This window comes from Capsicum annuum, chromosome 4 (assembly GCF_002878395.1).
Source record: "Capsicum annuum cultivar UCD-10X-F1 chromosome 4, UCD10Xv1.1, whole genome shotgun sequence".
NCBI lineage: Eukaryota > Viridiplantae > Streptophyta > Magnoliopsida > Solanales > Solanaceae > Capsicum > Capsicum annuum.
Window position 1 is genome coordinate 91,776,843 of NC_061114.1, and position 23,588 is coordinate 91,800,430.

Below are 23,588 nucleotides of genomic sequence, written 5' to 3' on the forward strand. Positions count from 1 at the left end.
TATGCTATGTGTTCATATGTGGGGGTATTACTGTATCTTAGAGGTCCACAAAGCAGTCTATTACGGTCACTTCATTAAATCATGATGAGATAATAACTATTCATAAAGTAAACCAAAAATATGTATGGTTGAGGTCCATGATATATCTCATTCGAGAAAAATATGATCTAAAATTTGATAAAGTATCCACGATTTTACATGAAGATAATGCATCATGCATAGCACAACTAAAAGGAGGATTCACAAAAGAAGATAGAATGAAACATATTTCACCAAAGCTTTTCTTCACACATGTCTAAAAGAATGGTGATATTAACATACTAAAGATTCATTCAAGCGATAATATGATTGACTCGTTCACAAAGTCTCTATCTACTACAACTTTCGAGAAGATGATGCACTAGATTAAAAGGTGAAGATTCAAAATTTTGAATTGATGTTCTTATTAGGGGGCCAATACGTGTTGTAGTCTTTTTTGCTTTGAAGATTTTATCCCTCTAAATTTTTCTTGTAAGGTTATTAATGAGGCAGTCGAAATACGTATTATTAAAGATGTGTACTCTTTTTCCTTCAGTAGATTTTTTTCCAATGATTTTTTTTTCTAGTGAGGTTTTGATGAGACACATTATCTATCAATTAGACATTCACGAGGGAATATTATAAATGTAATTTGATTTGGAAGTGAATGTCTATTCCTTGGAGAAAAGGAAACCAAATTCTATTTAGAGTGAATGACTAACCCTTGGGAGAAAAGGATCAAGTTAATTCTCCTCTACAAATAGAGGGGTCTTACTCATTGTAATCCATCCCTCAATATAATTTCTCAAGAGAAATAAGCTTATTATTCTTGTCTATGCTATATTATTTTGTAACAATTTTGAGTTTTATATTCTTATAGGAATTTTTTGTTTTTTCCTAATCAGATATTTGAAAATAATCATATCTTTCATTTAAATTTCTATTCAAATTATAAGTGGCCGCAGAGCATTTTTGAAAAAATCACCTAGGTATGCTATATCACGAAAATATTTATAATTCATAGTATTTTTTAAGAAAATCAAAGCATAGCAATATTTTTATAACACAAAATTTCCCTCCCCTTCCTCCCAGTTTTTAACAATTTTGAGTTTTATATATTTTACAAAAAAAACAGTTTTTGCCAAAGTGCTAACATCTAAATTGAAACAAAAAATAAGGGTCTTTGTGACATTGCAAAAGGATGAGAAAAGAAATACTGAAAATCTTGTTGTACCATTATCACTGGTCGTTTCTTTACTGAAAATTTTGTTGTACCATTATCACTAGTCGTTTCTTCATTGCCCGCCACCATGTTCACCGCCTAATTTCGTTCATCTCGAAATAGAATTTTTGAACATCCCATCAGAATAAATTTTATGATCCGATTAATAATTTCGACTATCTCATCGTTCTATTCTCCATCTCTTGTGCTATAAGGTCTAGATTTGATCGGTAAAGCATTCTCCGATTACTTCTTAAACAATCAGATATGTACTCTTTTTTCTTATCTCTGCTCTCTTTTCTTTGCTTTGTAACCCCTTTCAGGTACTTCAAGTCCGATGCATCTACTACGGCGGCTCACATGGATATTTTTCAGCGAATAATACATTTTTCGATGATCAATTTCAAAAATGATATTAGCAGTAGGTAAAGGTGACAACAACAATTTCGGTGACTAATTTCTACATCAAATTATCGGAATCTGACGAATTAATTCAAGAAAATATCCTTACTTCATCTTCCACTTAGGTGCACTCGTTTTATTTCTTCTAGATTTTTTGTTCTAGGTTTCTTGACTATTAGAGGCAGATACATCCTGTCTCATTCAATATCTATATTTTTAGTCATTTTTTTCTTAGTTTCTTGTCAATTATCTTGACTGTTCTTGTGGAATAATGGATTCCCATTTCTCTGTTACTTAGTAGGAATTAGTTGAGACTAACATATCTATTTATTAGGGTCCATGTTGCTATCTTATGCGGTTGTTGGTGTTACTTTCTAAAGCTGGCAAGAGTTCTTGTGGGTAGTATAGTTCTTGTTATTGATTGTTTTTTATCTAAACTTGCGTTATTGTATATTGGTTTTGTTGTTTTTGGTATACACGGTTGATTGATTCTTGATTTTTTTTAGCCTTACCTATTTATTTTTGTAGACTTACCAACTTGCTTGCCTTTTTTCTTCTCTTACCTTATTGAGCAGTGGCTGCAGGGGTCGATAGTAGACTAGGGTCATGTAATAGGTCAGGGTCAGGATTGGGGTCTGGGTTAAGAGGTTAGACTAGGGTCTGGGGTTAGGGCAGGGTTTAGTTCTAGTGATGGGTTAGGGTCGGGTCAAGGATCTAGTCTGGGGTTGATGGCGAGGGGTAGTAAGGGCAGGTGGGATAAGAGAGCTTTTAGGTTGAGGGTTGGGTCTTGGAATAGGTACTATTCAGGGTAAGTCCATAGAGCTCGTAACATTTTTTAGAAGGAGAGAGATTAGTATAGCTTCTGTCTAAGAAACCAAATGGGTAAGCTCTAAGGTGAAGGATGTGGATGAGTATATGTTGTGGTACACAGGTAGTATAAGATATAGGAATGGGGTAGGTATCTTAGTATATGAAGATCTTTGGGGACAAGTGGTGAAGGTTAAATGGGTTAATGACAGGTTGATTTCGATTAAGTTGGTCATTGGAGGATCTACGTTACATGTTATTAGTGTCTACGCTCCACAAGCAGGGTTGGATGAAGAAGAGAAGAAGAGATTTTAGGAGTTTTGGATGAGGTGGTGAGAGACGTTTCGAGCATTGAGAAACTTTTTGTTGGAGGGGATTTTAATGGGCATATTGGGTCTTTATCGGGAGGCTATAATGATGTGCATGGTGATTTTGGTTTTAGGGAGCGAAATGAAGGAGGAGCTTTACTTTTGGATTTTGCTAGGAATTTTGGGTTGTGGGTAGCGAATTAAAGCTTCCCAAAGAAGGAGGAATATCTTATTACCCTTAGTAGTTTGGTGGCCAAGACCTAGATAGTCTTTTTGCTCCTTAGGAAGGGTGATAGAGCGCTATGTAAAGACTGTAAAGTTATGCCTAGGAATCTTTCGGCCCAGCATACGCTATTGGTGATGGTCTTAGTAATCAAAAAGTGCAAAAAGAAGAGGGGCATGGAGGATCATCCTAGAATTAAGTAAGGTAGTTTGACTTTGGTCAATGCCTTGAAAATAGGAAAGTTAATGACTATGGGGGCTTGGTAAAGTAAAGGGGATGTGGATAGTATATAGGAGATGATTTCTAGTTTCATTAGGGAGACCACTAGAGAGGTGTTGGGTGTCTCGAGAGGCTGATCTGGCAAGCACCGAGGGGATTGATGGTGAAATAAAGATATTAAAAGGAATGTGGATACTAAGAAGATGGCCTATGCTAAAGCAAGGATGATGAGGAGAGGCAGGCGAATAGGGGTATAAGTTAGCTAGGAGAGAGGCTAAGTTAGCGATTATGACAACTAATAATTTTTGAGAGCTTATATGCGGCTTTAGAGGAGAAAGACAGGGATAAAAGTTGTATAGTCTTGCCAAGGCCATGGAGCAGAGGGCTTGTGACATTGACTAAGTGAAATTCATCAAGGGAGAGGATTACACACCATAAGTTGAAGATGGCCTCATTAGAAAGAGGTGGCTGTCCTATTGCCATAAACTTTTAAATGAAGATGGGGACAAATATTTTGTGCTGGGGGACTTGGAGAACTTAGAGAGGTATTGTAATTATAGTTATTATAGGTGTATAAGGTTGAGGAGGTTAAGTGGGTTATTCTTAGGATATGTGAGGATAGGGCGACTGGGCCAGATGAGACTCTGGTAGATTTTTGGAAAAGCACTGGCGGGGAAGGTTTGGAGTGGCTGACAAGGTTATTTAACATTATTTTAAGGCGAAGAAGATGCTCGAAGCTTGGAGATAGAGTACGACAATTCCATTATATAAGAATAAAGGGGACATTTAGAGTTGCAACAACTATAGGGGTATCAAGTTTTTAGTCATACTATGAAGGTTTGGAAAAGGGTGGTAGACTTGAGGTTGAAGAGGGTAGTGACTATTGTCATGCCCCAAAATCCCATCGGGCCGGACTGGCACCCGAAGCCGAGAAGGCCCGAGAGAACCCGTTCAAATACCTGTACTTTCACTTATATGTCACCAAAAATTTGGACAGTACTTCGTTGCATATAGAAGGGTCTAATTACCTGTATCAGCACAACACGCACAAATATATATATATATATATATTACTTGGCCGTCGGGGCCACCACATATACAAATATAACATCACTATATAAACTTCTATGACTTTATCCTTCCTTATGTCTACAAAGCCTCTAGGATATACATGACATAACTAGGGTCGGGACAAACCCCCCGCCCACACATGACTCCTGTACAATAACAAAACATAAGGAACCGACTCGGAAAGCTCCGAAGCAAACTGGAGCTCACCAATAATAGCTGTATGACCTGGCTCCTATCTATGCTGTGAATGAGCTGAGGTACCTGTGCCTGCAACATGAAATGCAGGTTCCCGTGGAGGACGTCAGTACGAAATATGTACTGAGTATGTAAAGCTGTAGATAATCACATATGATATAGGAGCTCAATAGAAATCAGAAACAAGTGAATAAGTCGTAATAGGAGTGGACCACACTTACTAGAACTTGTGACAACCTGTACATTGTATTTATTCAATCACTTTACCTTCGTTCTTATCGTCTTTGTAATCATTACTGTACTGTACTGTGACCATTAGGCTACCTCCAGTACATATCAACTGGGATCGACCCATGCTAGGCTTATGCCCCTGGGATACCACCCATAAACACATAAATAGGGATCGACCCATGCTAGGCTTATGCCCCTGGGATACCACCCGATAAGAGAGAACTTCCATCACTTAGTTCAATTAATCTTTGAGATTGTTATTTCGGTCGCCACCATATTTTTGATACTTTGAAACAATGATACATCAATAGGAACCAAGTAATAGACCTTCTATACAATAACGATGTAATAAAAACTCATTGGTACATCAACAATGTGTTTCAGAATCATCAATATCACAACAATGAAATAGGAGCCTTTTGGTATATCAATGAAACATTTTGACACTTTATAGGATGGAAACAACTTCGTAGGTAACGTAGAACAATACATGTTTTTGGACAACCTCGGAATCTTACTTGATGGAACATTGGTGTTTTCATGCCAAAGAACATTGTTAGAGTATGCTTTACATACCTCGTCGTAGATTTGGATACCAATTCAACATAACTTCCCGCCTTTACAAATCACTTATCTACAATGAAATATTTGGCATCTAGTATTAGCAACCCAACACCACAATTCTCTTCCATAATTCCATACAACCAATATTTGCAAAGCATTCCAAAAACCAACTTGAACAATAGGTTTATGTGTATATATATATATATATATATAATCATTTCAATACCACATCATCACACCAAATCCCTTCACAATTCAACATAATCCAACCATGCACAAGAATAATCCAACATCATTTCCGATCATCTTTCAACAACAATCAAAAAACACACTTCTTATGCTCACATACATATATATATATATCCATATAAATAACACCAACATAATTTACATCCTTACCATAAAATGGCCCTTTTGATTTCGAAGTCCTGTTGGCACAAATAAGGGGTGCTTCTCGAAACCCTCGAGACGGTGAACACAACTACGGAATCAATTTAGATTTTCTACGATTGAATCACAAGATAATTGGAGTTGAAATTTGGCTAGGGTTTCTTAGTCTTCAATAATGGATGATAAATAATGGATATGAGGCTAAGTATATGTATATAATGACCAATTTTCGTTCATGAGGTGATGAAAAATGACCACATTGCCCTTAAAATTTTAAGTAAATCTGAATCTGTCCATGGTGGACTGTTTTGACAAGCTAAAGTAGATCGACCATAAATCTTTGCTCCGATATCGGATTTGGGTGTATCGTTGGAAAGATAATTCAAAGGGCTTTCATTTCATATAAAGTAGGTCACCCAGTTCGTCCTGTACAAGGAGTTATGATCGTTTGAAGTTGACCCTAAAAATCTGTTTTGAGAGGCTAAAGTAAAATGAGTATAACTCCTTACTCATACGTTGGATTTGGATGAAACCAATTGCATTGGAAAGAAGACTCAAAGATCTTTCTTTTGATAGGTCGTATCTCTCCCAGTTCATTATATTAAGGGAGTTATGAGCGTTCAAAATTGACCCAAAAAACTGGCAGGCCTCAGTAGTTTGTGTGCAGGAAATTTTCCTGCACATTTACTATTCACCACATCCCGGCCACCATTTTATAGTTTCGAACGTGCTCGATTATATCCGAAACTTATCCGTTTTTGGAAATCTTTATATCGTTGGAAATCTTATTCAATAACCTTCGTATGAAACCATCGACGGGCAAATTCTGGTATAAATAAAATAAAAAATTAATTTCATATAAATAAGACCAATACACGTACTTGAATACGCCAATACATGTACTTGAATACGGGGTGTTACAACTATTTACGAGAATTAGTTTGGTTTCATGCAGTTTGCTCAACTACTCTAGCCATTCACCTTGTGAGGAAATTAGTGGAACAGTTTAAGAAGAGGAAGATGGACTAGCATATGTTGTTCATTGATCATGAGAAAGCATATGACAAAGACCATAGGGAGATTCTGTGGAGATGCTTGGAGGCTCAAGGCATGCTCGTGGCGTACATTAGGTCAATTTAGGACATGTACCATGACGCGAAGACTCGTGTGAGGATGGTAGGAGCAGATTCATAGCACTTTCCTACAATGATAAGATTGCACTAGGGATCGACTCAACCTATTTTTATTTGACTTGGTGATGGATGATTTGACGCGGCATATTCACGGGGAGGTGCCTTGGTGTATGTTATTTGCTGATGATGTTGTACCGATTGACAAGACTCGGGAAGGAGTTAATGATTAGTTAGAGGTTTGGAGATAGATCCTTGAGTTCAAAGAATTTAGGTTGAGAAGGACCAAGATAGAGTACTTGGAATGTAAGTTTAGTGATTTGTCGGATGTGGTTGATGTGGTAGGGAAGCTGGATTCTCAGGCCATTCAGAAGAAGGGGAGTTTCAATTATCTTGGGTCTATGATTCAGGGGAATGACAAGATTGATGAGGATGTCATGCACCGTATTGGTACATGGTGGTTGAAATGGAGGCTCACTTCGGGGGTCTTGTGTGATAAGAAGGTACCTCCTAAGCTTAAAAGTAAGTTCTACAGAGTGGAAGTCCGCCCGACAATATTGTATGAAGCGGAGTGTTGGCCATTCAATAACTCCCACATCCAAAAGTTGAAGGTGGCAGAGATATGGATATTGCGATGAATGTGCGGACTTACCAGGAGTGATAGGGTTAGAAATGAGATTATTCAGAAGAAGGTGGGAGTGGCTTTGGTGAAGGACAAGATGCGGGAAGTGTGGTTGTGATGGTTCAAGTATGTGATAAGGAGGGTCACAAATGCTTTAGTTCGGAGGTGTGAAAGGCTGGCTATGGATGGTTTTAGGCGGGCTAGAGGTAGGCTGAAGAAATATTAGTGAAAGGTTATTAGACATGATATGGAGTAGTTATATCTTACGGAGGACATGACCCTTGATAGAAAGATGTGGAGGACATGGACTAGGGTAGAGGGTTAGTGGGTAGGAGTTCATCCGTAATAATATGTAAGAGTGTTTTTGTTTGTATATACGTCTATTGTAGCTTGTTCTTGTTGTTTCTGTGTTGTCTTTGGTTTTGCATAGATAGTTTATAATATTACCTTGTGGGTGTCTTGTTTTCTTTATTATCTAGCGGTGTGTATCCCATTTTTGTTGAGTTCTTTTATGTTTTTTGTTTATTTGTTTGATTATATTGTTATCCATCCTGAGTCGGGATCTATTGAAAACAACCACTTTACTTCATTTAAGATAGTGGTATGGACTGCGTACATTTTACCCTTCTCAGACCCCACTTTGTGGGAATTCACTGGGTATGTTATTATTGTATATATTTTACAGGAAATTTTTGCTTTTTCCTAATCAGATATTTGAAAATAACACAAAAAATATGAAAGGATCATACATTTCACATAAATTTCTATTCAAATTATAAGTGGTCGTACAACTTTTTTAGAAAAATCACCTAGTTATGCTATATCACAAAAATATTTATACTTTATAGTATTTTTTTTAAAATCAAAGCATAGCAATGTTTTTATAACACAACATTGAAAAATATTCTCTCTCTTGACGGAGAGGAAACCCTAGATCACCATTAACATATTCTGACCTTTTCTCTACCGGAAATGGCCAGTTTGCCATTGGTTAACCAGATTCTATGGCTGGCTAATCATCACTTGTGAATATCATGGATAATTTCCCAGCTCTACCAATTAAAACCCATACAAAACCCACAACTCCTGAAACTTCAAGCCCTACACCCCTAAGGTGAATTATTCAGCTATTTTGAAACAGAATACTAGTGCAGTTAAATCAAGTGAAGAGGTGGAACAAATCCCTATCAAAAAACTTACTTTCATAAATGGAGTTCCTCGTGTAAGGTGGACAGAATAAGTAGACATGATGAATGTGATTGAAGGGCTTCAATATGCAGTCATTGGAAAGTTTTCATAGAGATGGCCTGACCTAGATGACCTAGGATTACAACTTCCTAAACAACTTAATATAAAAGGAGGATGCAACATTGGATTAATGAGAAATCGTCATATTCTAATGAGATTTGATAGAGTTAAAGACTTTGTCAATGTTATGTCTAAGAGTGTGTACTATATCAATGCTAAGGATGGATATGTTTATCAGATGCGTCCTTTTATTTATGATGCTAAGTTTAAATCTAATGAAGAAACTACACAGGTAATGGCCTGGATTTCTTTCCCTAATCTTAAACCTACTTACTTTGTTAAAGATTCTTCTCATTAGCCTCTACAGTTGGGAAGCCAATTCATCTCGATATGGCTGCTATGAACAAGAGAAGACCTAGTTGTGCTAGGATTAGGGTACAGGTAGATGTGCTTGCTGATCTTCCTACATATATTGAGATAGAGATTGTGAACTCAACAAATGGAGCCTCTAGAATTTAAAATGTGAAGATTCAATATGGTTTTCTACCTAAGTACTATAAAAAGTACATTCTTTAAGGACACTATGAATTTGAATGTAGGGTTCTTCACCTTGAATTGAAGCAAATACATAAAGAGGATGAGAATAAGTCACAACTTCAATCTCAAAATAATAAAGAGGAAAGAGACATAACAAGGAATCAAGGATTCAAGGAAAGAAATAATACACCAATGAGAACAAATGGCACCCTATTTCCTCATAAAGGTTATCAAGGAGAGAAAGTTATAACTCCTGAGAAGATTACTACTACTAATCAATTTCATTCTCTGACAGAGGAGACAGAGGACCAAATGCAGAATCATAATAATGTTGTTACAGTTGATGTGAATCATAATGGTGCAATTAATCTAGGGGACAGGAGTAAGGGGATATCAACAAAAGACTGGGTAACCAAGTCTTTTCATCATCAGGAAACAATAGCTTTTTCAGTGAATAATAAACTGGAGATATCTGCAATAAAGGAGAGGAAAAATTTAGAACAAAATCAGATGAATGATGCAAAAAAAGAAACTTAACAGTTACTGATGGTAATGGGTACATTGAGAAGGAGCAACTGATACATGAGATACACCAAAGTCCTATAGACAGAGGCAGTGACAGAAATAAAGAGCTTAATGTTAGTTCACCTTCCAAAATAATCAACAGTCCTGATGTAGATATTAATCATGTTGCAAATGATGAGGTGACAAATAAAGAATCTTTTAATAATAACCTAGCTATTGTAGATGCTCCTTTAGTAGTTGAGGAACCAATGTGGAGTGGAGATTCAGAATATCCCAACTCAGTACTACATGATATAGTCACACGTAAAAGTGATGGAGTAGAGGAGATTGGGGTCTGCTAGAAAGGGGAAAGGGGATTTTATACAATGAACTTTAAGAAGATCAGATATTAAAGGAATCATATGTGTCACCAAGGGTTAGTAAATTAGTCAAGCAAGCAAAAAAAGGTAAAAAGCAAAATATATATGAGAAGACTTTTCCCAGCAGATCACAACCTAAAATAGGGAGTGTAAATTCTATTAATAAGTAATAATGAAAGCCTTAGTATGGAATATTAGGTCTGTTAAGTCTCAGAAGGATTTCCAAGGGGTTCAGATGGTGAATAGGGTACATAACTTTGTTTTTAGCATTACTGGAACCATTTCAGCATAGTAGATATATAAACAAATATAGAGGAAGAATGCCACTCATGTTCCATAACTATAATAAAAAAATTTGGTGCATTGTGAATCATGAATTTATAGCCACAATAGAGAGTGATACTGAACAACAACTCTCTTAATTGATTCAGAATCTATCAATGGATCTATAATTTGTTTTGACACTTGTATATGCTAAATGTGATAGAAATAAAAGATTGGATTTATGGAATAATATATTCTCTACTGCTAATAGAATATCAGATCCATGTATTTTGGGAGGTGATTTTAATACAATCATGTATGCTTCAGAAAAGTTTAGAGGGCTACCTATTGTGCAGCAGAAATAGAAGATTTTAAAGAGTGTATTGAGGCTTGTGATTTATTACAAATTTTTCATAGAGCTAGCCCTTTTACTTTGTAGAATTGAAGGGCAGGAGATGATTGTATATTTGAGAAGCTGGATAGGCTGTTTACTAATGATGAGTTTTAGCACAAGTTTAACTTGTTAGAAGTAGAACATTTACCTAGAGATGGATTTTACCATCCCCTTTACTGCTAAGATGTGACAATTCTAAAGTTATAGTCCAAAAAACTTTCAAATTCTTAAAGTTTTGGACTGACCATCCAGCGTTTAAAGTGGTAATTAGAAGAAATTGGGATGTTGACTATTTTGATAGTCCTTTTATCGACTTTAAAAGGAAGATAAAAAGGTGAAAAAAGCTCTTATTCTATGGAGTAAATAAACTTTTGGGTATATATTTCAGTCGTTGATTGTTGGAGAGGAGATTACTAAAATGAAGGATTGTTTGAGGAAAACTCTTCTTTTGAAAATAGAATTGTTATGCAAAAGACTAGAGTTGAATACATTAAATATCTTAAATTGGAGGAGAGCTACGGGAAGCAAAAAGCTGGGTATGACTGGTTTGAAAGTGGGGATATAAATACTAAGTTTTTTTATAGTATTGTCAAAGGGAGAATAAATAGATTTAAGATTGCCAAAATTCTCAATGATGATGGATGCTGGATAGAAGAAGAAGGGCAAATTAAAAAAAAGTCCATAAAGTTCTATAAGAAACAGTTCACCCAAGAGAGAGATGCAACTGAGTTCCCATTGCTGAATTATATTCCTAGGCGAATTTTGAGAATGAGAATGATTTGCCTCAGGAAAGTCCCGAAGTAATGGAAATCAAAAAGGTTGTTTTTCAACTAAATAGGGACAGTGCTAGTGGACCAAATAGACTAATAGGCAGGGTTTTCCATGTATGGTGGGATATTATTAGTAGGGATATAGTTGTACAATGAAAAGCTTCTTTGTATGTAATACTCTTCCTAAATCTATTACTTATACTAATTTGATTCTCATTCCTAAAAAGGACAATGTACAATCCTTTTCAGATTTGAGGCCAATTAGTCTAAGTAATTTTGTTAATAAAATCCTATTTAGGATTGTTCATGATAGAATGAAGAGTATTTTACCAAATCTGATTTCTCCTAATCAATCTGACTTTATTAAAGCTAGAAGTATTTTTGAGAATGTTCTTCTAACCCAGGAACTGATTACTAACATAGGTAAAAGAGGGAAACCTTCTAATGTGGTTTTGAAACTTGGCATGGATAAGGCCTATGTTAGGGTTTCTTGGTTCTTGTTGATGAAAGTGTTGAGAAAAATGGGTTTTTCTAATACAGTGGTAGACATTATTTGGAGGTTAATTTCAAATAACTACTTTTCTATCTTACTAAATGGGCAATTTGTTCATTTCATCCACTCTACTAGAGGAGTTAAACAAGGGGACCCTTTATCCCTTGACCTCTTTATTTTAGCTGCTGAGGTAATGACAAGAGCACCCTTATTTTTTTTTTGATGATTCTACTTTTATTGGTTATGGCATGCCTAAGTGGAGTCCTGATTTGAACCATCTTGCATATGCTGATGATACTATTATATTTACATCTTCTAATGAGTATTCAATTAAGAATATAATGCAGGTATTAAAAGAATATGAGTTAGAATCTAGCCAAAAGATAAATATGGTTAAGAGTTTTCTCTATATGTACCGAAATACTTTGACAAGTGCAGTGCATCAGGTGGAGCAAGATATTTAAATAAGAAGAGGTTGTTTTCCATTAAAGTATCTTTGTTGTCCATTATCATATTCCAAGAGGAAGAAAGAGCATTATTCTGAATTGATTGATATAATGCAAAATAAACTTCAAAAACGAAAAGGTGGGCTACTATCTTTTGGAGGAAAAAAAGTTCTCTTATAAAGTGTGCTTCAGAGGTCCCTCTTTATGTTTTATCAGCAATTATCCCTCCTAAAAGTGTATTTAAGGAATTGCAAAGAATCTTTACAAAATTATTTTGGCAAAGTAAGGAGACAGGAAGAAGCAATCATTGGATTACATGGAATAAACTTTTATTACCCAAACAAGAAGGGGGATTGGAATTTAGATTCCTAATAGAGGTAGCTCAAGCTATGCATGCTAAACTATGGTGGAGATTCAGAACTCAGAATAACTCATGGATAAATTCTTTATGGAACAAGTATTGCAAAAAATAGATACCTACAATTGTGTAGTATAGAGAGGGTCTTGGAAGGCTATGCTAAAAAATAGGGATGCAATTAAACAACACATTTGGTGGGAACCAAGGGGTGGAACATCTACTTTTGATTTGATAACTGGACTAATACTGGTCCTCTTTTTATGTAGCAGTCTCAAGTTGAAACTTGTGATCTATTGTCTGATATTGCTTGTTTCTTGGATGAAGATGGTTGGAATTATGAAAATATGAAAGATGAAGTGTCAAATCATGTAGTGAGTCATGTTAGAGAATGCATGGATTTTGTATACTATGAAGATAAGATGGATAAACCATGGTTGGACAATGAATAGCAACGACAAGTTCTCTACAAGAAGTGCCTGGGATTTATATGGCAAAGAGAAGAAGAAAATGATAATTTGAAAGCAATACGGATTAAATATATACCTTTTAAATTTTTCTTTATAACATGGAGAATATGGAAAGGATTGATACTAGCTGTTGCTTTGATGCAAAGCTGGAAACCCTGAGCTCTCTGAAAGCTGTGTTTGTTGTAACAGTCCTAAAAGAGAAACAATTTCTTACCTATTTCTGAAAGGTGAGATAGCTACTAGGGTGTGGGATCACTATGTAGGAGTAGGAATAAGGGAACAAAGACTAAATCTGAAGCAACGTGTCAGGATGTAGAGGAATCAAAATGTCAATTCTAGATTAAATGTCGTATATACTGTGGTGCCTATTGTAATTATATGGTTTCTATGGAAAAGAAAAAATACTATTAGACATGGTGGAACCTATCATGAGAAGAAACTTTTTTGGGAGCTTAATGATACCATTCTTTAGTTTATAAAACTCAAATTTCATATGGAAGTTGCAGGTAGAAATTAGGTCAAGATAGAGGATGAATTGCAATCAGTCAGATTCTCTAGCTCTTTTAAACTGATAAGATGGATTGCTCCTGAGACTGGATGGTTAAAATGGAATACAGATGATGCATCTAAGGGGAATCCTGATCCTAGTTCTACTGCATTTTTTATTAGGGTTGAACATGGTGATCTAGTGGTAGCCCAAGGCAGCAGAATTAAAGAACTACAAGCTTGGAGACAGAAGTAATAACTATCATGGAATACCTAAAATACTGTAGTTTGAAATTTATCAATCAGATTATATTAGAAAGTGATTCTTGGGCTATGGTCAGATTCTGAATACTCAGTGGGAGGTCTCTTGAAGTGTGGAAATGGTGGTTATATTCACCAAAGTTTTGATGAAAACTATGTCAGTTAGAGTGATACATCCCCTCAAGGAAGGTAACACACTAGCTAAATTTTTCCCTGACCTGATTTTTAATTTTGCAGGTGATTTTTAGTTTAATAATGTGGAACAAGTACCAAACAAAGGAAGAGCTATAATTGAGCTAGATAAATCTGGCACCCCAACCATCAGAAGAATAATGCAAGAATATGAAAGTTTCTAACATTTACAACGCATCACAACACATACCAGGAATCAAGTAAAAGACAAGGACAACAAAAATAGAAGAGCTAAAATAGGATTAAAGGAAGCACATACAGGTCAAGTGTAAGAAGGTACCTGGAATCAATATGTATCATCGTGCATCTGGGGAACTTTTGCAGGTGTGAGAATCTACTGGCAACCTAAAGCAAAGTAATTACAATTATGGTTATAGATTATACAATTTATATATTAGGGACTGATTGTTGAAATGAGAAAACCTACTGCTGGAAATGATTTCTTTTGAATACAAAACCTACATCCTGTGAGATGTAGGAATGTTGAAGGCCAAAGTGTTCAAACAGTAGGTAAATCAGATCTAATCATGAAATCCCTAGATATAAATAGCAATGATCTAGAGCATTGTGTATCATTATACTCAGACCTTAGTTTTTCTAAACCTAATCATTAGTGAAGGTAGAGGTATCAGCTTCATTGAAGCTCAACCCACTGAACTAAAGGTTGGGGGAAAGAGATCTAAAGGTTAGAGACTTAGTTTTATTAGGAATGGAGAAGGAAGATGATAAACCACATAGCCTGGTCGAGAAGTAGCAACAAGAATCAGAGCTTCGACGATTTGATTAGCTGAAGAAGAGAGAGCTACTTTCCTATTTTTTCCCTAATGGTGGTTGTTGTAGGGTGTATTTGGTAGAAGGAAAATGTTTTCTATGAAAAATGTTTTTATGGAAAATAAGTTGATTTTTTATTTATTTTTTTATATTTGGTTGATAGATGAAAAATATTTTTTGATGTTTGGTTGATGAATTGAAAATATTTTTCTAAAAAATGTTTTTAGTTGTTTGATTGGTGATAGGAAAAAATATTTTTTGAAAAATATTACTAAACAATTAAGTAGTATATCAAACAACTCAATATTCTGTGGAACTAATTTAAGCATAGAAGATAATACCAATATCGAGTAACAAAATATTACAAGACGCTAAAATTTAAGCAACTATTAGTTACATAATTCAAGCTTCCTAATCAATTTCCACAAATTCACAAAAGAGAGAAGTGTGGAAGCAAGTACACGATACATTATCAAGAACAAAAGAAAGGAGAGAAGTTTGGAAGCAAATACACGATACATTATCAAAAACACAAGCATGAGAATAATAGTTGCTTCCAAATCCTATGAAGCTAAACCAACTAATAGGTGTCACTCTTGTTGTTGCTTGAATCGTTCCAACCATACCTTACGAAGATTTCTATTTTTGACCATGAATGCCTAAGCTAAAGTGTCGCTTTGCACCAAATAATCAAAAGCATCACCAAGGAACTCTTCACTATAATCTTCCATTGCCATAACTTCTTCATACAACTTTGTCACATCTAGACGACTATCAACCATTCTACCGATTGCCATTGCCACTTCTCCAATCTTTATTGATATATCACCCACGACATCTTGCACCTTAAAAGAACGTTTTCTTTTCCGACTTGTCTTGATTTGAGAAGCTTCGGTTACTTGCACATCCTTTTCGATGGATGGTCCTTTGACATCATTATCTTTCTAAAAAAAACTATCAAAATCCATATCTTCAAATGATTTACCACAATCTCCCCTAGACCGATCATTTTCACACAAGAGACATTTCGTCAAACATTTTAATTTTTTTGTTAATGAACTTGTCATGATTGGGATGTGCCTACAATACAAAAATTATATAAATTTGGTGTCAAATTTATTTGATTCTAATAGATTAGTGTACATAAACATTCGTTACAAATACAATAAATAATTGTTAGTAACATATCAGTGTAAACAAAGTAATATACAGACATATTCCTTATCAGATAATGCCCAATCTAGGACCTTAACCAACAACTAAAAACCACAATAGAACATAGCTACATAAAATAGACTTTTCGCTTGTAATTCAATAAGCACAGACAGAACTGATTTTTTTTATACTATCAACGAAGACGTTGCTATAGCAAAAGCTTAGTGCACCAAACAATCCTTCCAAAATACCACGTTGTAGAATCACTTGCCATTACCACAAACAATGCATCAAATCCTAAATGCTTAGCAAAACAGTTAACTAGTACTAGTTGGAAAAGGATTGAAGCCACTTTGTACATCCAAAGTATTTATCACCATGTTGCCATTTGATTAGAATAGTACGGGAAATACTCAATGACTGCGAGAGTGGCCATGGTTTAATCTCCTTAATATGGATTAGATAATCGACTTAAAACGACGGACTATTCCTAGTTTTAGTCTTCAGTCCCAAAATCATGATTTCAGAAACACAAATAAGCAATGGTCTTCAAATGGACCAAGATACTGTCCTTCTAACAACTCAACCAACTTTTGGGAGAAATAATAAATGTCATCTAACATGTATATTTCAATGCAACCTAGTAACATTTCCCAATTTAGTCTGATCTTCAAGAACTAAATTCTTATAAACTCGAATTATTCGTTATCAGCCCTTATGTTTGCGCAAGCCCGACGCCCACATCTAGTTCTCAAAGCAGTTTCCCTTTACTCGACATTTCTAACTTGTCGATGCTTAAGTCAAATAACCTTATTTTTAAACACATTTAAGTACACAAGACCTCAGAAAGAAGGGGGAAACAGTAATTTGTAGCAGGGTAAGAAAATAAATCCAAGAAAAGAAGAGCAAACAAAATCTAGAAGGGTACAAGTATAATATATTGTCACCACAAAAGCACTAAAAGCATAATGGTCAGAAATTGAACACCATAGAAAATAGCACCAAAAATATAAAAATAGGAATTTGTAGAAAGACAAGAATATCAATCCAAGAAAGAAGCGCAAACAAAATGTACAACACTTTATTATGATATATATGATATTAACATTTGATCGTAGTTAATTGAGACACATTTTTACTTAATCATAGTAAGTTAATATAAAGTTTGAGAACAAGTTCATCTCTTAGCTTGTTGGTCACAAAGATTAGTACTAGCTGACAGGTTCCACCAATTGGCCCCAGATTACTTTTCGTACTTCTCAGTTTCATGTGAATTCTCACTCTGTAGTCTCCACCATATATGCTGAGACAAGACAAATACTATATGGTTTCACGATTGTTTCATTTTTATTAATTAGTCATTCTAAAACAACAACATACCTAGTGAGTTCTTACTAAGTGGGGTTTGAGGAGGGTAAAATGTACGCAGTCCATACCACTACATTTGAAGAAGTAGAGAGGTTGTTTTCGATAGACTCCTGGCTCAAGATACAGAGATTGTAGATAAGGATCATAATAAAGCATGAAACATGGAACATGCAACAAGAAACATGAAACAACATGAAATAACATAAATAAGGCGCCCACCAAGTAGTACGATCCATTAACCAACCGCAAGCACCCACCAACATAAATAATTCATTTTTTTCAAATAATTAATTATTCATTTGTAGATTGAGCTTTGTAAATATATTAGTATAAGACCATAATGATCATTGTAAGTTTTAGAATAAAACAAAAATTAAATAGGACGATTCAATGACACAATGTAAAGCAGTAGGCCCTTTCTTCCAGATTTTTTCAGCTAATTTCTGGTTAATTATTCAGTCCAAAACAAATTAAAATATCAGTTAGAAACTTAAGTAAAACTGGCACTTTCACCTGATACATAAATCTTTCAGAAGGTAATTTCCAAATTTTGTATACTTATTTTTCTTCCAGAAATAAGAACAACCTTTTAATGTTTCAAAAAATACTAAGTACTATACTCTCTTCATTTCAATTTATTTGTCTGATTTTGACACGACACAGAAAGAAAAGACAAATTTTGAATCTTGTGGTTTTAAATTAAGGTTGGGTAGAATGTATCAAAATGCCCTTTAATGTTGTGAGTTGAAACATGTCATATGAAAAATACAAACTAAAGAGTTGCCAAAAAAAAATTAGAGATTTTTTTTGAACGAGCTAAAAAAAAATAGACAAACAAATTAAAATTACTATATATCATTAAAGGACTTGCATTTATATCTAACTAAAACATAGAAAGAGTAGATCAGGTGATCCTATTAATTGATCATATATACTGTTTTTCAACACTTTGTCACTACAGTAGTAGATTGGCAAACTAACAAAGGAGAATGAGAGTAATCCCATATTGAATAAGGCATAAGAACAAAAACTAAACAACTACATCACAAATTCACTATGTGGAATGAGGTATTAGTAATAACTAAAAGAAGTACTATACAACAACATCAAGATTTTCACTGACAAAACCAAAAAAAAAAATATACATAGAACACTACACCAGAAATTTCAAATAAACTTTGTACTTAGAATATTACACTAGAAAATCAAATGAATATGGGAAATGTATTAGTTTGTACTTCTCATATCACTCCCAACCAGCACATTTCTCAGGTTCAATGTTTCAGGTTTCTGGTTAACATCAGCAAGGACTGCTCTTATGAATATGCAAACGACATGCACTTTCTCCGAGATGACATTGTTAGTCACTGTTAGATACTCTACTTTATCGATTGCTAATTCAGACTTATCAAATATAAGTTCAGACGCAACAACATATCCACAACAGATAATTAGCACGGAAATGTCCAAACTATAGTATGTTGCTCTAAAACTTTGTTTTCATCCAAAATACATATATATAAAGCAAAACAAAAACCATCACTTCAGTAACCATATTCTCAATCCATGCTAACATCTCATATTCAGATAATTTTACTTCTTAAAACAATGTTATCAATACCAATCGAAAAAAATGAACAAACAAATAAGAAATTCTAACTCCATTCACACTTAAGGAAATAATCGCTAGCTCGCCACGCGCAAATGCACACACAATTTTATTCAACAAAATAAAGTAATAGAACTGCGGTAAAGCAAATAAGCACATTTTACCTGAATATGGACCGCATAGACTTCGGGACTGGCCGTAATCATCTTCAAGTTGTCATCCCATCCAAAATCGCTTTTGTTTAGTAGAGTTTGGATTGTACTCCAAGTGTTTCTTATTGTTTTAAGATGATTCTCCACATGCTTAGATGTAAAATTCATTCCTAGTTGTTCGTTAATGGCATTAGAAATACGATTAAACGAGCTGGCCTTAAACTGAGTCGTCGATTTATTCCCTTGCTTTACTTCATCAGCTAGAATCTCCAATATCAAATATTCCATTGGTTTTGACTACCTAAACTGCTTCTCTCCTTTTTTTCCCATGATTTACTGTTATAAGTCAAGAAACTACATGAACAATTCATACTCAATAGAACACAAATACAAATTAGCAAAAACCTTTGAACTCTACATATACCATAAAAAGTGAGCAGTAAAAAGAACACTCGAAGCTAATAGTAAAATAATAATGAGCCATAAAAGTATTTCTTCCATACAGGATCTGCCCAATTACTACAACAAGACGAAGTAATAAGAAAATATCAAGAGCCAAAACAAGCTGCATTAGCTATTTAGCTATCAAAGTTTCTTAATACATTAAATTCCCTCATTCCTCCGCCTATCATAATTTATAAACATAGCATGAGCAATTGAATCTTTTTTTTTATGACCATTGTCTAGCTTCTTTACACCTTTTTCTTTGTGTTTGACAACTTTGACTTCCTTGAGAATTTTGAGTAATTTAAACATTTTGAGGTTGAATTACTGCTTCAACATATACTTCTTGTATTATCATGTCATTTGGATCCAAATCAACTATGTGATTATGTAAAATGCACGATGCTAATACCACATTAACTTGTGTCTTAAAGTCCCAAAAAGGTTCATTATCAATCACACGAAATCGTCTTTTTAAAATATCAAAGGTACGTTCAGCCGAGGATCTCAATGATGCATGACGAAGATTGAATAGTTCTTTTTCATTTTGGGGAGGACAATCACTATACTCTTGCAAGTGATAGCATATTCCATGATAAGGAGGAATAAACCCTTTACGAAGTCCATATCCCGCATCTACAAGATAGTATTTATCTACAAAGTAAAACTAAAGTTAGTTAATTTACATTGTTCACCTACTTTTCATATAAACTACTTTGTATTGAATAAGATACCTTGTGGGATTTGGAGACCACGTGGTCTCTCCAATGTATCATTTAATATGTGAGAATCATGTGCAGATCCTTCCCAACCATCAAGCACATATATAAACTTCAAATTAAAGTTAATGAAAGCTAATACATTTTGTGGTGTTGTGCCTTTTCGACCACAAAATCTATTTTGTTGTTCAATAGGAACAGATGCAAGCACATATGTTCCATCTATTGCTCCTACACAATCCTATATACAACTTAAGTTAATAATATGTAGTATTTCTAATAAAATGACTTAAAATGTAAAATTTTAGTATGTCACTTACGGTAAACCAGGGATAATACCGATGGTTGTTCATTATCTCTGGTTGGATGGTTCCATTCGGTGATTTTATAAGAATTGGATAGAACTTCAAAACTGCTTGAAGCACAGTATGGAAGCATCAATGTAGACTCGATTTACCTATAAAAGCGTGATCCAATCTTTCGAAATCGTTCATTAAAACCAACAATTTCTAAAAATATGATCACTTGTTCTTGAACAGACATATTTTTGGTTGAACACAAGAAACTATTCCTTCTAAGAGCATTTCATAGTTCATAAAATGCATGCTTACTCATTCTTATCTGACCTACACAATGAACATCACTTCCATTCAAAATACTATTCATGTAAAATTCTCTTTCTTGATCTTTATTAACATATGGTTCTCTAGAAATGCTATTTTCATGTTCGTAGGCAACAATTATTGCAACTCCGGTAGCTAAAATAGATGTAGCTGCAACTCCAATTATTGAATCATCTTCATCTTGGTTAGACGAACTCATCTGTTGTAGTGACCAATGTAATTTCGTTACATTTCGTTTACTATATACAACAACAACATACCCGATATAATCTCACAAAGTGGGGTATGAGGAGGGAAAGTATACGCAGTCCATACCACTACCACAAATGTGAAATAGAGAGGCTATTTTCGATAGACCCCCGACTCAAAATAAAGCAATTTAAGTTCAAAATTCAAATCATCAAACACAATACAATTGAATCATATCACTTGGTTTAAGATGGAAATGTAGTATTATCTGAAAACTGGAGATCAGATTCTTGAAAGCATTTTCACTACTACTCACCATGGTCGATTCTGTACTGAGAAAAGATACAAAATCAAGAATGCAATCAAAATGGCCTTATTGATCCGAATGATCCTAAGGGGCAACAACTACAATTCAACAATGCCATTTTGTTTGACAGGAAGTTTTTGCACTAAGCTTGCAGGGACCTTTGCAGTAATAAAAGAGAGTCATGAATCTCAGTTTCAAGTCGCACAGTTAAGTAGAAAACAAGTCATTCTGTCAAGCTACTCAAAGTATTTCATAGTATTTCCGCAAACAAGTCATTCCGTCAAACTACTCAAAGCATTTCTGACAAACAAGCCATTCCGTTAAACTACTCAAAGCATTTCTGACAAACAAGCCATTCCGTTAAACTACTCAAAGCATTTTCGTCAAACAAGCCATTCCGTCAAACTACTCAAATTTCAATTTTTGAGCAAATAAGATGTTTCTCAAAGTCTTGTCCCATAAATGTATAGATTTGAAGTGTAACACAAATATCAATCTAATTTATGTTTTATCCATTATAGTTACAAGAAAAGTTTCATCTTTGCTAGTCTAGAAGTAAGAGCACAAAAATGCCACTACTGTTGCAAAAAATCCCAAAAAATTAATTCAGATGCAAAATTTCAATGTAGAAGTTTCAAAAACAATAAGATTAAATAACCAAAGCACACAGCAAGAATAACTATTATTGGAGAAATAAGTTTCCTTTTCTTGAAGAAGTGGAAATAGAAGAAGAATCAATTGAACTCAAATCAGAAATTCAAATTTCAATTTTTGAATAAAATTGGCCTCAAATTAGAAACCCAAACAAGCAAAATAGAAAGAATTGAAGAAATTTTTTACCAAGCATCATAAAAAAAATTAGTTATGGACATACCTTTAAAATTCTTGCAGTGGGGAGAAGAGAGAGAGGGGAGACAACCCTAAATTGAAGACGATGAGGAGCTGCTTGTGGGTGAACTATCGATTTTGTTGGGGGTGAAGAAGAGGAGTGAATTATCGATGTTGTAGCTCTCAAATGTTTTATCTGGGAAATGACTTCCTTGACTTATTAGGGAATTCATTTTCCTTTAAGTGAAGGAAAATAAGTAGCTTTGCAAAATGTTTTCTAGATGATTTTTCATAACCAAACAAGAGAAAATGGGAAAATATTTTCTAGAAAATATTTTTCATCATATCAAACACACCCGTAGGTTTTTGTTGTTTTCAAACCGGGTCAGGCAACTTTTGGGCCTGACTTGTCAGAATGTACTCATAATTTGGACCTGTTTTATTTTTATAAAATGGGCCTTTGGCCCAATTCTAATTTAAAAAAAATTATAACACAACATTTCCCTTTCCTTCCCTCCTCCACCTTTTAGATTTTTCATCTTATTCATAACTTCACCCAAATAGCTATCTTTAAAGCTATATCCGTATCTTTAAATCGAATTTCGCACGTCTTTCACAATTTTCATCCAAAGAATGATGAGGAGAAAAATACAAAGACAAAAAAATTATACAAATTTATGGCGCAAAGATGAATTTCAAATCTCTAAAATTGTCGCAGTAAAGAATTCACCATTAACGACTATTAAACAATTTTAAGCTTTGAATTTGGTATTTAAATTTACGAATTTGTGATAGTTTGAATTGATTGTTCTTGCAAATAATTGAAAACATCTTTGTAGTTTATATCTCAATTTTGAGGAAGAGTGATTAAGTTTAAAATTATTTTAGGAGAATATTATATTAAAATACGAAGAAGGCGAAGTTTTATGACTGTTTCACAATTGTACTAAAAGTTTTAGATTTGTTTCATAATTGTATTTAAATCATAAACAATACATCTATAATACATATTATGGATATCACTTCCCTCTTAGTGATGCCAACTAAAATTTTTTATAACACACTTACAATATAGAAATAGTACATTTTTAATATATATTGCAGACAATATTCTAGTTTAATTCAATCTTCCAATAATTATGCATTCAAACCTTGCCAAAAGTAAGGAATTTTCATTAAACACTCTCACCTGTTGAGAAATAAGTTTCAACCTATGTACTC

The 23,588-nt window shown here is 34.3% G+C and overlaps 1 protein-coding gene across 3 annotated transcripts; it reads right to left on the reverse strand.

Moving 5' to 3' along the window:
• Positions 1 to 9,294: 9,294 nt before the first annotated feature.
• LOC107867829 lies at positions 9,295 to 22,673 on the reverse strand. 3 transcript variants are annotated; one of them, XM_016714274.2, is made up of 4 exons: positions 22,414 to 22,673; positions 19,270 to 19,593; positions 14,483 to 14,547; positions 9,295 to 9,659 (listed from the first exon to the last, which is right to left on the reverse strand). In XM_016714274.2, the coding sequence occupies exons 2-4, from the start codon at positions 19,543 to 19,545 to the stop codon at positions 9,635 to 9,637; spliced, it is 366 nt and encodes a 121-aa protein (XP_016569760.1). In that variant the 5' UTR covers positions 19,546 to 19,593; positions 22,414 to 22,673; the 3' UTR covers positions 9,295 to 9,634. The 3 variants fall into 3 exon arrangements, 1 of the variants encoding a protein (XP_016569760.1); XR_001673361.2 differs by lacking the exons at positions 19,270 to 19,593; positions 22,414 to 22,673 and adding an exon at positions 14,790 to 15,069; XR_001673360.2 differs by lacking the exons at positions 19,270 to 19,593; positions 22,414 to 22,673 and adding an exon at positions 14,630 to 15,067.
• Positions 22,674 to 23,588: the final 915 nt, after the last annotated feature.